Source organism: Callorhinus ursinus, unplaced genomic scaffold (genome assembly GCF_003265705.2).
Source record: "Callorhinus ursinus isolate GAN/ISIS: 27379988/994484 unplaced genomic scaffold, GSC_fseal_2.0 scaffold55, whole genome shotgun sequence".
In the NCBI taxonomy this organism is placed as follows: Eukaryota; Metazoa; Chordata; class Mammalia; order Carnivora; family Otariidae; genus Callorhinus; species Callorhinus ursinus.
The window spans coordinates 9,239,661-9,255,964 of NW_027397117.1; the positions used below are offsets into that span (position 1 = coordinate 9,239,661).

At 38.7% G+C, this 16,304-nt stretch overlaps 1 protein-coding gene across 5 annotated transcripts in view; it reads right to left on the minus strand.

Annotated features, from left to right (window-relative positions):
• The window catches only part of LOC112817506 (small ribosomal subunit protein uS17m), a 98,479-nt gene extending 83,046 nt beyond the window's left edge, over nucleotides 1-15,433 (minus strand). For 2 of the 5 annotated variants that reach the window (XM_073884311.1, XM_073884312.1), the window contains exons 1-3: nucleotides 15,055-15,433; nucleotides 1,828-2,347; nucleotides 817-905 (exon numbers count right to left, since the gene is read on the minus strand). In XM_073884311.1, the coding sequence (XP_073740412.1) occupies nucleotides 817-903 (87 nt within the window). In that variant the 5' untranslated portion in view covers nucleotides 904-905; nucleotides 1,828-2,347; nucleotides 15,055-15,433. The remainder of the gene's footprint in view (nucleotides 1-816; nucleotides 906-1,827; nucleotides 2,348-15,054) is intronic. The other 3 variants (XM_073884314.1, XM_025864639.2, XM_073884313.1) reach the window with 3 other exon arrangements.
• Nucleotides 15,434-16,304: the final 871 nt, after the last annotated feature.

The following is a 16,304-nucleotide window of genomic DNA, read 5'->3' on the forward strand; positions in this document are numbered from 1 at the left end:
ACATTTTAATTTGAAATATATAATTGTATATTCATGTGCTCATCTTCTGATGTGAAACGAAACGTTTTCTGAGAGTGATTTTAATGATCACGTGTCCATACCCATAATGCATCAGTTTCTGTTTCATTAAAATGCAACAAACAAGGGACACTTGGGAACTAATATAGGTGTAGAATACTCTAAGATTTTTATGATTTTCCTTCAGTGTGTTACAGTTTGCTAACACATAATTTGATAGCAATTTTTTAAAAAGTGACTGGCATTTATAAGGTCTTTCCAAAGCTTTCAACTAGTTTTCACAAAAAAAACTCCTTGTCATAGTTCTACCTCATCAGTTTACATAATACTTAATCAAATTATAGAACAGTAACAATAGGCTTAAACAGGTTTTGCAAGAAGTACAACAGATTCTTGATAAATATTAACTCCTGGCAGATGTCCTCAGGCATATTTAATAATGCCATTAGCTCCAAGCAGTCATTGTGACCTGGGCATCACTGATTGTTTACAGAGAGAACAGCAAGTGTGTTAAAGTCTGGTGAGTTGTTTAAGTGATGGGTGATTAAAAGATAGTCTATAGTTTCTTTTGTTTCTTATACAATATCTAGCCCAGACATGAGCCCATGATCTGCTAAAAATGCTGGAAGGAGAGAAGAGCTATACAGGGTATATAAGGTGAATGGGAAGCATCCTATAGAAATTATCTGTCCCAAGAGTCTAAAGGGCTCTGGATTCACTTCTGAGAATTGAAAAATAGAAGTACCCATATTCTTAGAACTATAACAGCATTTCAGAGGAGAGTAAAACTGAACTTACCTGAGACCTGACTATCTGTGATCCATCACTCATTTCTTTCTCCTCCATGTTCCCCCCTTGGGAAAGTATAGCATTGTGAGAGGGCATAACTGGGAAAAAGAAAAAAGAAGCATCTGGTAAATACATGGTAATAATGCTGAAACTAACTCTTGGAATTTTTGCTTCCTGTTAGAATGGCAGATAGTTTAGAGAGAAGCCCTTTAGGACATAAGCTTAAAGGCTGGATAATTTATTGAGGAATTCAATGTCAGATTTTCTCTTTCTCTTATCGTGGCATATAGGAAGCTCAAGAAAGCTCAGTGGTTTTTAGCCCTGACTACACAACCTGGGGATTTTTTTTTTTTTAAGATTTTATTTATTTATTTGACAGAGAGAGACACAGTGAGAGAAGGAACACAAGCAAGGGGAGTGAGAGAGGGAGAGGCAGGCCTCCCGCTGTGCAGGGAGCCCGATGCGGGGCTCGATCCCAGGACCCTGGGATCATGACCTGACCCGAAGGCAGATGCCTAACGACTGAACCACCCAGGTGCCCCAACCTGGGGAATTTTTTTTTTTAAATGCCAATGCTCAGCCCCTATTCCCAGAGATTTTTTTTTTAATTTTTATTTAAATTCTACTTAGTTAACATATAGTGGGATATTGGTTTCAGGAGGGGAACTCAATGATTCATGACTTACATACAACACCCAGTGCTCATCATAACAAGTGCCCTCCTTAATACCCATCACCCATCTAGCTGAGAGATTTGAATAAATCCAGTATTATACAAATTGGTCTGGGGTGGGCCTGGGAAACAGCATTTTAAATTCTAAAGTCTCCAAGTGATTCTAAGTAGGAAATGAGAACCACTGAGATGAACTGATACAGAAAACATGTTGAGAGACTAATCTTATTCTTTAAGAGGATAAATTCATCCCCACACTCAAACTCCAGAGATCTTTCCTTTACTCTTTTTAAGATGATCTAATACACAATGGAGATTTCACTCTTCTCATTTTTCAGAATGTTTACCTTCTTTTTTGAGTACCTGGATTCAGTCCTCCATCAGGATTACTACACCTCTTTGCAGTTCTTAAGTTGTAATATCACCAAAGCTTTGCTCTCTTCTAGAGGGACATCAGTAGGTACACTATTACTAACAGCTTCAGTGTCCTTGTCAGTCCCTGAAAGCTGATTTTCCAGTGCCTTATGGAGAATAGTCACTCTCAGGTATTAAAGGTGCCTCATCTCTGATGAGAGCCTCAGGAGCCAATGGCAATCCACAAGAATGATTTCTGCTTCTCAGGTGCAGCCACTCTCAGAATCTTGCTTTGTTCATGCAGAGTTGAGATGTGGCGGTTCCTGAAGGTGGCTATTACTTTTTTTCCCCTAAAGGCATCAATCCTTCATGTACAGACTTCACTATGATATTCGAATCTCTCTCCTGGCAGGGATCTTGTAAGATACAATATCCAGATTGAGCACCTGTGATGAGATGCACCAGTCAACAAAAGAAATCCAGCAGCCTCAGTCACCTCGGGACCTAGAGAGTCTGTAAAGAAACATATAAGCTACCCATTCATGAAGACGGGGCATGCTACAGTATAGAATTCTTTAAAAACAGTCAGAAAGCATTTTTAAAGAATTTCTCAGATTCACACATTACAAAAAGCAGAGATGTACAGATCCATCAGCCACAATAAACTTTAGCCTCAGTTCTTACCCACCTTCTGAGAAAAAAAAAAAAAAATGTGGTCCTTCCTTAGTGAAAGATTTTCAGAAAGACTTTCACCAAAATTAACGAGAGTAAAATGTAGTGAACTGCTAATAAACATGGGAGAACACATTCTTTTTCTGTTCACAAAGCTTGGTCTGAAAAATTTCTCTCCAAAGTTAGTAATGGCACTGAATAATGAAGTCATTCCTGAGAAGGAATTTTTTTAAAAAGAGAAAATCACAGTTCCAGTGGAATTGTCCTATTAGATGAGGAAGCCATTCACTGCTCAAGATATGGCATGAATCCAAAATTTTACAACCAGTTGACTAAGAAACAGACCTTTCAGGAGTAATTTAGAAGCACTTTAAGAAGCAGGTCCTATTTCACCAAGCAAAGGTCTAAAAAGGTCCTACTCTCTAAAGAGCCAGACAGAATCTATGTGAATGCTCTGACGTTTCAAACCCAATCACCTCAAAACCACCTATTCACAACCAAAAAAACCCTGCATTTATCAAGTTAGGCAGAACAGGGTTTCTCCTACATATGTGTGAACCCAAGGAGATGAGGACTGTGTCAAATATATATTCTATGCAAATTTTGTTATTTGAGAATTTTTTATGGCATCTGATGGGACTAGGGTTCCAAAGAACACACCTTTGTAAACAATGATTTAGTTCTGTTTTTTGGTTTAGTGAAGGATTCTAAAACTGAAGATCTCCTGGTTCACAGCCCTAGGTTCCTTCTAGTATACTCTGAAGTTCTTCCTAGTACTTGTTCTCTACCATTTTTTTTTAAAGATTTTATTTATTTATTTGAGGGACAGTGAGAGAGCACAAGCAGGGGGAGCGACAGAGTCAGAGGGAGAAGACTCCCCGCTGAGCAGGGAGCCTGATACGGATCTCTAGGTGACCCTGACACGGATCTCTAGGTGACCCTGACATTTTGACCTGAGCTGAAGGCAGACGCTTAACCGGCTGAGCCACTCAGGCACCCCTCTACCATTTTTTTTTTATCTGATCTCCTTTCTTCTCATAATTTCCCTTTTAATTCCTGTATTGGAAAGGTACATACACAAAACCGCCCAAAACCAACCAGTCCCCACCCCCAAACTGTGTGTAATTTTTCATACAATACACACATAGACTTTTCCAGAGAAGCCTGTAGGATTACCACAGGCTTTTTCAAATAAGTAACCATGATGGCTTGGAAAGTAACAAATTCCCTTGACTGCCTAAGGAATACTAGAATTATAATCAATTCAGATGAAAAATGACTTTGGACTTAACACCCTTCCCTCCAAGACGAACCATGAGAGACGATGGACTCTGAAAAACAAACTGAGGGTTCTAGAGGGGAGGGGGTGGGGGGATGGGTATTAAAGAGGGCACATTCTGCATGGAGCACTGGGTGTTATGCACAAACAATGAATCATGGAACACTACATCAAGAACTAATGATGTAATGTATGGTGATTAACATAACAATAAAAAACCCAACACCCTTCCCTCCAAGCTCTTCCAAAAATCTGAGTGAACTTTATTGACCATGTAGAAAACTTCTGTAGTAGTTCTCAATCGGGGCCATGCATTAAACTCAGCCCAGATTTTAAATTATACATCTGTAAATGTATACATGTCCAGGCTCCACCCAAGAGCTACTAAACCAGAATCTGTTGAGATGAAGTCTGGCATCTACACATTTTTTTAAGTACCTCACAAGTGATTCTGATGCAAGCAGGAATTCAGAGCAACTATCAGAGCCTCTCATCTCCTTAACTTCCTCAATGCCAATGATTTTCACCTTCATTCTATTTCAGTCACCTACTTCCAGTACCACAGCACTTTTGAAGTCTTTCTTACCTTATAAAACACTAGACTATGAATCAGGAGACCTTAGGTTCTGGACTGGATGGATGGGTAAGGAAATGAAGACAGGAATGGCTTAATATAATGGAAAAATAGAAAAAAGAGCAGTGTTTGTCATAGTGTGGTCTGAAGATCACTTGAATCATGCCATTTGCTGAAAAGGAGATTCACTGGTCCTATCCCAGACATAATGAAATAGCATCTCTGGGGGGTATTCTTGGCCCAGAGACTTGCTTTAAGAAGTATTTCTTCCCTGGAATCAGACCTTTCTCTCTAGACTGACTACAGGCCCGAATCTAGCATATATCTTCTCATTCCTCTATCTTCAACTTTATCGGTCACTTTTATGGACTCCTTCCTGTCATAATTTAAAACCTTTTACTATATCTCCCACCATTAAAAACTTTCACTGGCTATGTGCCCATTTGTAACTACCATCCATTCTTTTTTCAAGGCTACAACTCTTCAAAGGATTGTCAATACTTGTCTCTACTTCCTCATTACCTATTTATTTTTCGATTATCTATGACCTTTCCTCTGTTCTGCCATCAGCACACCACTGAAACTGCTCTGGGTAGGAATACCAAAAACCCTGATGTTGTTCAAGCAATGGAGTTCGTTACTTCTTCTTCTTTTTTTTTTTTTTTTTAAAGATTTTATTTATTTGAGAGAGAGAATGAGAGATAGCACGAGAGGGAAGAGGGTCCGAGGGAGAAGCAGACTCCCCGCTGAGCAGGGAGCCCGATACGGGACTCGATCCTGGGACTCCAGGATCATGACCTGAACGGAAGGCAGTCGCTTAACCAACTGAGCCACCCAGGCGCCCTGGAGTTCGTTACTTCTTGAGCTCTGATGGGTATCTGGCACTGTGGACGACTGTGTTTTGCTTTATGTCCACCGTCTTTCTCAGTGAGGTATGCACTAGTCCCCTTTCCTCTGCTTATCATTTACATATTGTTGTTCCTTAGGATTTTCCAGTATCTATTTTTGTTCCCTCCACAAGTGAAATAAAGGCATCTTTACTTGTAAAATATACAAACCTGATCACATCAGTCCTTCACTCTGAAATTCTTTAGTGGCTCTCTACAGTTCTTAGGCTAGAGTACCAGGCCATAAAAAATCCTAAGACCACTTCCTGACTTCTCAAGCCACTCTCCTGCTTGTTTTTAAGGCTTCATTTACACTGTTCTGCTTTTAAGTCCTTAAGTGTGCCATGTGCGGTATATCTCCCCTGCCCCTCCTCTCCAGATGATATCTACTCTTCCTTCTCAGCTTAAATCAAGGAAGATTTTGATATCACAGACCAAGTGAGGTCCCTCGTTGACATCTTCCTGTTTTTGCTAGCACTTTTTATCATTGTAATTATTTGTATAGTCATTATTTTTATTTATACCTCACCACTGTGTGATGTTAACCTCCATGAAGGCAGGAAGCTGTTCTGTTTTATTTACTATTCTACTTTTAATGCTTTCAGTATGTGGCTCATAGTAGGTACTCAATAATATTTGCTAAGTAAGTAAGTGAAAGGGTTCTGCTGTTTACTCTTCTATTTTTTCATTTTTTAACTTTTTATTTTGAACCAATTTTAGACTTACAGTAAAGTTGCAAAAGCAGTACACAATTCCCACGTACATTCCACCCCACTTGTCCTAATGTTAATGTTTTATAAGACCAGGGTACAATAATCAAAACCAGGAACTTAAATTGGTATAATACTATTAATTCAAACTATTCAAAATTTACCAGTTTCTCCACGAATATTTTTTCCCTGATCCAGGATCTCACATGGCATTTAGTTACTTTTTCCCGCCTTGGTCTTCTCCAATCTATAAGTTCCTCAGCCTTTCTGTCTTTCATGAGCTTACTACTTTTGAAGACTACTGATATTTTGCAGGGTCCCTTAATTTGGGTTTGTCTGTTTTCTCATGATTGGAAAGAAGTTAAGTATTTTTGGGAATATCACAGAAGTGATTTTGTATCTTTCTTAGTGCATCATATTCATGGGTTTAGGACGCTGCTATGCCTCATTAATGATAATTTTAACCTTTATCACTGGGTTAAGGTGGTGTTTACCTCGTTTCTCCATTGTAAAGCTACCATCTTTCTCTTTGTAGCTAATAAATATCTTGGGGAGATACTATACAAATATCTGGATTCTTCTCAAACCCACTAATTTTAATTTTTTTAGCTTAAGTTTTATTTATTTAAAATTTTTTAAATTAACATATAGTGCAATATTGGTTTCTGGAGTAGATTTCAATGATTCATCACTTACGTACAACACACGATGCTCACAACAAGTGCCCTCTTTAATACCCATCATCCACCTAGCCCATCCCCCACCCACATCCTTCCATCAACCCTCAGTTTGTTCTCTGTCTTTAAGAGTCACTTAGGGCTTGCTTCACTCTCTCCTTTTTTTCTTTTCCCCCTTCCCATATGTTCATCTGTTTTCTTTCTTAAATCCCACATATGAGTGAGATCATATGTCAAAACCACTAATTTTAGCATCCATCAGTGTACCTTGTCTGCAACAATTAGTAATATGGTGTTTGCTGAATGGTGATTTCTCTATTTCTCTTTCCCACTAATTTATTAATGGAATTTTTCTGTAAGGAAAAGCTGCTCCTTATCTCTTATCATTTATTCACTAGTTTATTTATATCTCTATAAACTCATGAATATTTATTTTGTTTTATAAACTCCAATATTATTATTATTTATTTTATTGTACAAATTGTTTCAGTTTTGGCTAGTAGAAGGCTCCTATATTATTTTGACCAACCTCAATCCTATTTTGAGCACTTCCTGGCACCATAAGATGTTTCAGGCTCTTGTATTATCCCTGTCCAGCCCTGGAAATCAACTACCTGTCCAAACAGCCAGAGTTCCTTTTATTGGAGAAATGCTTAGAAACAAAGATCTGAGTGCTAGTTGTGCTCACTGCTACTGGGGTATCATTGCTTCTAGGCCCTCTAGCAGAGACAGAGATATATATATATATATGCATATTAATCAGACACATACATACTTCTATTGTGTTCATCTATGTTATTAAATGCCATGAGTTCATACTGACACCTCTGATTCCAATCCAAAACCTCAGGGCTCATTTTAGTCTTCTTCCTCTCGTCATTGGTAACTTCTTTCTTCAACAGTAAAAAATTGTTGATTCTTAGTATCCACAATATGTTTACTTATTTGTTCAATTTTAGTATATACATAGTTTCAGAATTAACTCATATCCCTGTGAGAAACACATTTATTAACTTGATTACAGCATTTATGTAGAGTTCTCTTTGTCTTTAGTTAAACAGTATCCAACCAAGAGAGTGTTTCCTGAAGTTATTTGGGTGAATTATTTTCTTTGCCACTTCCTTCAGTGTGGTTGTCATTCACTTGTAATACAGTTATATCCATTTGTTTCTATTTGTATTTATTCTCTTCTATTTACTCTCAGGTGGTTTCCTTCAGCTTTATCCACTGCCATGGTTTCAGTGAACATCTCTTCTGAGCTACATAACCACATACATACCCAACTACCTTAGTGGACATCTCCAGGCAGATGTCTCTCAGATTTCTCAAACCTAACATGTCCAAAACTCATTTTCTCTTAAGCCTCCTGTCATATATTTGTAACAGAGTGAAGTATGTATGAATACCAACTCTATTGCCAAACTGATTGGGTTTGATTCCCAGCTCCACAACTTACTAGCTGTGTGAGTTTGGTTGTGTAAGTTAGTCAACCTTTCTATGCTTCACTTTCTTCATCTGCAAAACTAATAATAATAGTACTTACCTCATGGGTTTGTTGTGAGGATTAAGTGAGTGAATATTCTGAAAACATTTAGAACATAATAGCACATGGTAGCCATATTTACATGTTACATATTATTTTTACTCTCCTATTAAATTCCCTATCTCAATGAATAGCACCAGCAAGCCTGAAACCTGAATACCATTCCTGACCTCTCTTTCTTTCCCTTAGTGTCTCTCTTCAATTAAAGTCAAATCCTGGTAAATTTATCCCCTTTAAATATGTAGTGAATGCTCCATCTTCAATTCTACTACCTTGATTCAAGCCACTATCATCTCTCACTTTGGCTACTGCCACACTCATCGAACTAGTCCTTGACTTTAGTCCAATATTTTCTTCATACTGTAGCCAGACTGATCTTTCTCCACACCCCTTCTCTACCTTGGAAATACCTTCATTTTATTTTCTGACAAATATTAAAACAAAGTTTTTTTGTAGATATAGAAAAGCAGAAAAAAAATCATACCATCACCCAGAGATAACCAGTTACTTTTCTGTGCAAATATACACACATATTATAATATTATATATATATATATCATTATTATATATATAATTTTCTTTTTTGAAATGTGGATTTTAATTGACAATATTGTGTATATCACTTCAGGACAGAAGACAAAACTCTAAATATCATTAAAAAATTAGGGTCATACAGTCTCTTCAACAAATGGTGTTGAGAAAACTGGACAGCTATGTGCAAGAGAATGAAACTGGACCACTTTCTTATGCCATATACAAATTTAAATTCAAAATGGATTAAAGACCTAAATGTGAGACCTGAAACCATAAAAAATTCTATTAGACCGCACAGGCAGTAATGTCTCTGACATTGACTATAGCAACATTTTTCTAGATATGTCTCCTGAGGCAAGGAAAATAAAAGCAAAAATAAACTATTGGGACTTCATCAAAATAAAAAGCTTCTGCACATCAAAGGAAACAATCAACAAAAGTAAAAGTAACCTACTGAATGGGAGAAGATGTTTGCAAATGACATATCTGATGAAGGGCTAGTATCCAAAATATACAAAGAATTTATACAACTTAACGGCCAAAAAACAAATAATCCAATTAAAAATTGGCAGAAGAAATGAGCAGGGGTGCCTGGGTGGCTCAGTCAGTTAAGTGTCCGACTCTCAATTTCAGTTCAGGTCTTGATCTCGGGGTTGTGAACTGGGCTCCACACCAGGAATATTTAAAATAATAAGTAAATAAACAAGTAAGTAAATAAATAAATAAGAAATGAACAGACATTTCTCCAAAGAAGACATCCAGATGGCCAATGGACACATAAAAAAAATGCTCAATATCACTCATCATGAGAGAAATGCAAATCAAAAGTACAATGAGATATCAGACCTGTCAGAATGGCTAAAATGAACAACAGAAGAAACAACAGGTGTTGGTGAGGCTGTGGAGAAAAGGGAACCCTGTTGCACTGTTGGGGGGAATGCAAACTGGTGCAGCCACTGTGGAAAACAGTATGGAGGTTTCTCAAAAAGTTAAAAGTAGAACTGCCCTACAATCCAGCAATGACACTAGTGGGTATTTACCCCAGAGTACAAAAACACTAATTCAAAGGGATACATGCACCTCTATGTTTACTGCAGCACTGTTTACAATAGCCAAATTATGAAAGCAGCCCATGTCTATCAATAGATGAATGGATAAAAAAGATGTGGCCTCACACCTGTCAGCATGGCTAAAATTAACAACACAAGAGGGCGCCTGGGTGGTTCAGTTGGTTAAGCAACTGCCTTTGGCTCAGGTCATGATCCCGGAGTCCCGGGATTGAGTCCTGCATTGAGTCCTGCATCGGGTTCCCTGCTCAGCGGGGAGTCTGCTTCTCCCTCTGAACCTCCCCCCTCTCATGTGCTCTCTCTCTCTATTTTCTCTCTCTCAAATAAATAAATAAAATCTTTAAAAAAAAATAAAATTAACAACACAAGAAACAAGAGGTGTTGGTGAGGATGTGGACAACAGGGAGCCCTCTTGCACTGTTGGTGGGAATGCAAACCAGTGCAGTCATTCTGGAGAACAGTTTGGAGGTTCCTCAAAAAGTTAAAAATAGAACTACCCTACCACCCAGCAATTGCACTATGAGGTATTTACTCCAAGGTTACAAAAATACAGATTTGAAGGGGTACATTGCACCCCAATGTTTATAGCAGCATTATCAACAACAGCCAAACTATGGAGAGAACCCAAATATCCATCAACTGATGAATGGATAAAGAAGATGTGGTATATGTATACAATGGAATATGACTCAGCCATCAAAAAGAATGAAACCCTGCCATTTGCAACAACATGGATGGAGCTAGAGTGTATTATGCTAAGTGAAATAAGTCAGTCAGAGAAGGACAAGTACCATATAATCTCACTCATATGTGGAATTTAAGAAAGAAAACAGATGAACATATGGGAAGGGGGAAAATAAAAAGAGAGAGGGAAACAAGCCATAAGTGACTCTTAAAGACAGAGAACAAACTGAGGGTTGATGGAGGGATGTAGGTGGGGGATGGGAGATGGGTATTAAAGAGGGCACTTGTTGTGAGGAGCACTGTGTGTTGTATGTAAGTGATGAATCACTGAAATCTGCTCCAGAAACCAATATTGCACTATATGCTAACAAAATTTAAATTAAAAAAACGGTCACTTTCCACAGAGAAAAAACAAAACAAAAACAAACTGTAAAAAAAAAACAACACGTGGCACACACACACACACACACACACACACACAGGATATTACTCAGCCATCAAAAAGAATGGAATCTTGCTATTTGCAACAGCATGGATGGAGCTACAGAATATCATGCTAACTGAAATAAGTTTGTCAGAGAAAGACACATGTCATATGATTTTATTCATATGTGGAATTTAAGAAACAAAACAAATGAGCAAAGGAAAAAAAAAAGAGAGAGAAAGACAAACCAAGAAATAGACTCTTAAATATAGAGAACAAGGGACGTCTGGGTGGCTCAGTCGATTAAGCGGCTGCCTTCGGCCTGGGTCATGATCCTAGGGTCCTGGGATCGAGTCCCGCATCGGGCTCCTTGCTCAGCAGGGAGCCTGCTTCTCCCTCTCTCTCCCTCTGCTTGTGCTCTCTCTGTCAAATAAATAAAATCTTTAAAAAAATATATAGATAGATAGCTAGAGAACAAACTGATAGTTACCACAGGGGAGGTGGGTAGGGGTAAGGTGGATGGGGGGATAGGTGAAATAGGTGATGGGGATTAAAGAGTACACTTATCATGGTGAGCACTGAGTAATGTACAGAATTGCTAGATCACTTACTGTACACCTGAAGTTAATGTAACACTGTATGTTAAGTATACTGGAATTAAAAACTAATAATAAACACAAATATATATTTATATACATATAAATATATAAACAAATAAATAAAAAAATTAGTGTCCTAGTATAATCAATTGCATGCAATAGTCAAAATTTATTTAACAACTTCATTATTAATAAACTTTTTCAGGATCTTTCTTTCTTTCTTTCTGTTTGCTGTTATAGACAACAGCAAACAATGTACAGTTTTGGCATAATTCTGTCTGCCTATTTCTTTAGGATAAATTCCTAGAAGTGGAACTGCTGGATCAAAACGAAGGTAAAACATTATTGAGGAAGGTTGTATCATTTTACTAATTCATCAACAATATATGAGAGTGACCATTAGCCAAGAATAATAAGCATTATTCTTTTAAAATATAATACATAAATAGTATATAATTGCTGCTTTAATATGTAATTCTTAGATAACATGGAAGGCAGAACTTTTATATTTTTAGTTTTCATATTTCATCTTTTATAAATTACCCTTTGTGTCATTTGTCACCTTTCTACCATTTTGCCTTTTATTGTAAGAATTCTTTGTTACAAAGTATATTGTGCAGGAAAGGATTAATTGAATGGGTCTGGGTGGTCCAAACTCTGCACATTTTAAGGAAAGGTTTTAGCCTGGTCTGGTTCCTGAGAGATAACCTATAATGCCTTGCAACATCCTGCCTGTTAAGAGTGTCTCTGTTTACCTGAGGCTTTGTCAGGTCAGAAAGTTTATGCTAAAATAGGATTTATGTTGGGATTCTTGGGCCATGTGGTATCTCTGGAGGGACTGGAGACTGAAGGTCAGTAACACAGCCGGTCAGCTATGCCTACATGACCAACGTCCAATAAATACTCTGGATGCCAAAGTTTGGATGAGAGTCCCTGGTTGGCGATACTGCATATGTGTTATTACACATCACTTCTGGGAGAATTAAACGCTATCTGCATGAGTCTTATTGAGAGAAGACAACTGGAAGCTTTGTATCTGGTCTCTCCTGGACTCTGCTCTCCTGTTATTTTTTTTTTTTTTTTTTTTGCTAATTTTAATCTGTATCTTTTCACTGTAATACTCATGCTACTCTAAGTATAGCAATTTTGCTGAGTTCTGAGTCCTTTTAGCAAATCACTGAACCTGAGGGTGGTCTTGGGGACCCCTGAACATAGACAGTAAAGAGCAACTCCCTTGTGATAACATAAATGACAAATGTAGTCTCCATGTTATCATTTGTCTTTTATTCTTTGCTTTTTTTTTAAAAAGTTAATTTAAAAATTTTCTACATTATAAAATGTTTTTCTCCCCTGTGTAGGTCCTAAGTGTGGGTGAGGGTTTATTTTATTTTATTTTATTATGTTACGTTAATGACCATACATTACATCATTAGTTTCTGATGTAGTGATCCATGATTCATTGTTTGCATATAACAACCAGTGCTCCATTCAGTATGTGCCCTCTTTAATACCCATCCCCAGGCTAACCTATCCCCCCACCCCCCTCCCCTCTAGAACCCTCAGTTTGTTTCTCAGAGTCCATAGTCTCTCATGGTTCGTCTCCCCCTCTGATTTCCCCCCTTCATTTTTCCCTTTCTGTTTTGTTTTTTCCTTACACAAGTTATACATGGTCACAAGTTTTTTACACATTCTACATGAAAACATAAGTACACAAAATTTGGGAGTATATGAGTAAGACTGAGTGACCTTCAACCCCTCTCCTATTCTACTTCCCTCCCTGGAAGTAATTCACCATCAGTCATTTGGTGTACATCCTTTTTTGGGTATTTATGAACATATATAACCACATCCCTACTTAATGTAACTCACACCATACTATGTGCCACTGTTCTGCAGCAGCCTTTATTCCCTAAATGTCTTAGAGATCTTTCCTTGTTTGTTAACTTCAAAATAAACTACCTTATTCTATTTTATAGCAGTATAGTATTCTACTGCATTGATCTATGATAATATATTTAACCATATCCCTAGTGAACATTTAAGCTGTACTCATTTCTCACAATTGCAAATAATACTGTAATAAACATCTTTTTACATACCTCATGTACCTGTGCAAATATTTCTGCAAGACTGATTTCAGAATGAATTTTTTTTTTTTTTTGAAATTTCTGAGCCAGAGTGAGCTCATTTAACATTTTGGTAGGTATTGTCAAATTGCCATTCAAAGTGTCTTCCTCAGTCTTACAATTGGTGCCCTTCCCTGGGCACTTTCCTCAACATCCTGTATCATCATTATTTTTATATATTGCCAGGCTACTGTGTGAAAAATACCTTTGTCTTCATTTGCATTCTATGGTTACTTATGAGGTGAAGCATTAAAAAAATTTGTGTGTGTGTGTTTTGGTTACCTGTATTTCTTCTAAAAATTGTCTATGTGTATCCTTTGACTATTTTTCTTTTTTCTTTCTTTTTTTTTCTATTAACAGAGGCTTTTTACATATTGTGGACATTAATCCTTTGTCTCTTACACATGTTGCAAATATTTTCATGTGTCTTGTTTTTAGCCCTTTGTTCTTTTTGAATACAGAAATTAAAAATTTTGACATAATCAAATTAATGAATTTTTCCCAGAAGGTTTTGGGCCATGTTTAGGTAGTTTGGTATGGCTACAGCATGATGTGCAAGGGTGGAAAGCCAAACAGTATGCAATATTAAGATCATAAAGGGCTTTGAGGGCACGTCTAAGGAAGTCGTCTTAGAAATTATCCTGATGGCAACAGGGAAACGTAAGTTTTCAACAACACAGTGACTTTCAACAAACATTCCTCATTTAATAACTATCTACTGAGCACCTACTAAGTACCATGATCAAATCTGTCTCTTAGAGAATTATAATTTTTGTACCTTTACATTTTTCACAATTTCAAATACATCAAAAGAAATAGACCATTACGTCAAAGGACATAATTAAGGGAGATTTGCTCTGTCACATATTAAAACGTATTTTTAATTAAAACAAAATGGTATCAGTGCAGAAACTGTCAGGTCAGTGAAAGAAACTGTCTGGAAACAGATCAGGGTTTGCAGAATATACACGCCTTCAGAATATAATAAAAGTGTCATTTCAATTCAGTGGGAAAATGATTCAACATCTAATGGCAGGGCAACCGGGAAAAGGCATATTCCTATCTAACAACTTGCAACAAAATTAATACCCAACAAAATATAGGTAGAAATGAAAAAAGATATTAAAAAATTCCTTAAAAGCAGTAGAAAAAATAAAGGTGAATGTTTTAACGTTCTTGAGATGGGGAAAAACTTTCCCAAAACGATACCCACCCTTGCCCACACAAAAATCAACTGCAGAAGATACCAGAGGAAAATACGTTTATAATCTTGGGATGGGGAGGCCTTTCTACCAGAGAAGGGGTGCGGGTCTCGGGGAAGGCTGAGGGCTCTGCTGGGGGCCTCCGGGTCGAACGCGGGCGGCGACGGCGACCGGGGTACCCTCGGGCCGCCGCCAGCCCTTCCCCCTCGCCAGCTTCCCGGCCCGCGGCGCGCGGCACTCACCAGCCTCCACAGACAAAGGGCGCTCTGGGCGGCTCCGCCCCCTCACGCCGCCGCCGCCGCCGTCGCCGTCGCCACCGCTGCCGCCGGGCCCGACCTAGGCGGGACAGTCAGGGCCCTACTGCCCGAGCCAATGACGCCCAGCGGCTGGGTCCCTGGGGCTGGACCAGCCGCCCGTGCCAGTCGGGATCTGACGGAAGTTTTCCAGCGATGGCGACCGCGCCGCGCTGGCTTAGGCTCCCTGATACGCATGCGCCAGCGGCGACCTAGGCGGACCGCTTCCCACGTGCTGGGCTCGGAACTCCCACACGCTCGCTGGTCGGCTTTCCCTGGAGCAGCGCTCACCCGGGAGGCTTGAACCTCCGCCCCAGCCCTAGTAGAATTTCGCTTACGGGAGGCGGGGGTGGGGCGGGGAGGAGTGAGGGTGGGGAAGGGTTGGGGGACGAGTAGGGCCGAGGGCACTCTCACAGTCCCTACCAATCAGAATATCGGACTGCCGGGTTCCCGCCCGGTGTAGCTGCTGCATCCGGAGGAGGCGACGACAGAAGTCATCGCCCTCCTGAGTCCTGGAATACCATTCCCCTGGCCCCCTTTTGTATTGAGAAACTCAAAATATAATGATAATGAATGAATACAGTTTTCTTGTTTGTAATACAGGTCTGATGAGAAGAATGAAGTTCTTTTAATAGGGATAACATTTTGCTTAATTGGGATGCCACCTCCAAAATGGATCGCAATGGTTGATCTGTTAATGCTAAGTCTATTTCATCCTTGAAAACTTTTTGAATAGATAGGTACTGTCAAATGCTGACATTCACAAGCCTATGATTTAAACTGAACATATTAATTGCTTGGATGCCATTTATAGAGTCCCGTAATTTTTTCCCCTTATATTTGCTTTTTATCATGTCAAAAATGGCAGCTCCTCAACTACACAGGTAAATGGATTGTGAAATTCAGAAATGTCCTTTGCACTTGCATAAAGCCTTTTTTAAATTAAATGAACATTCTAAATAAAATAAAATTTTAAAAAAATAAATAAAATTTTAAAAAAATAAATGAATTAAATGAATATTTGACAGAGAGAGCAGGAGACCACAGGCAGGGGGAGCAGAGCGGCAGAAGGAGAGGGAGAAGCAGCAGCCCCCCCCATCCCCCCAAGCAGGGAGCCCGTTGTGGGACTCGACCCCAGGATCCTAGGATCTTTACCTGAGCCAAGGCAGTCCTTTAACTGACTGAGCCACCCAGGTGTC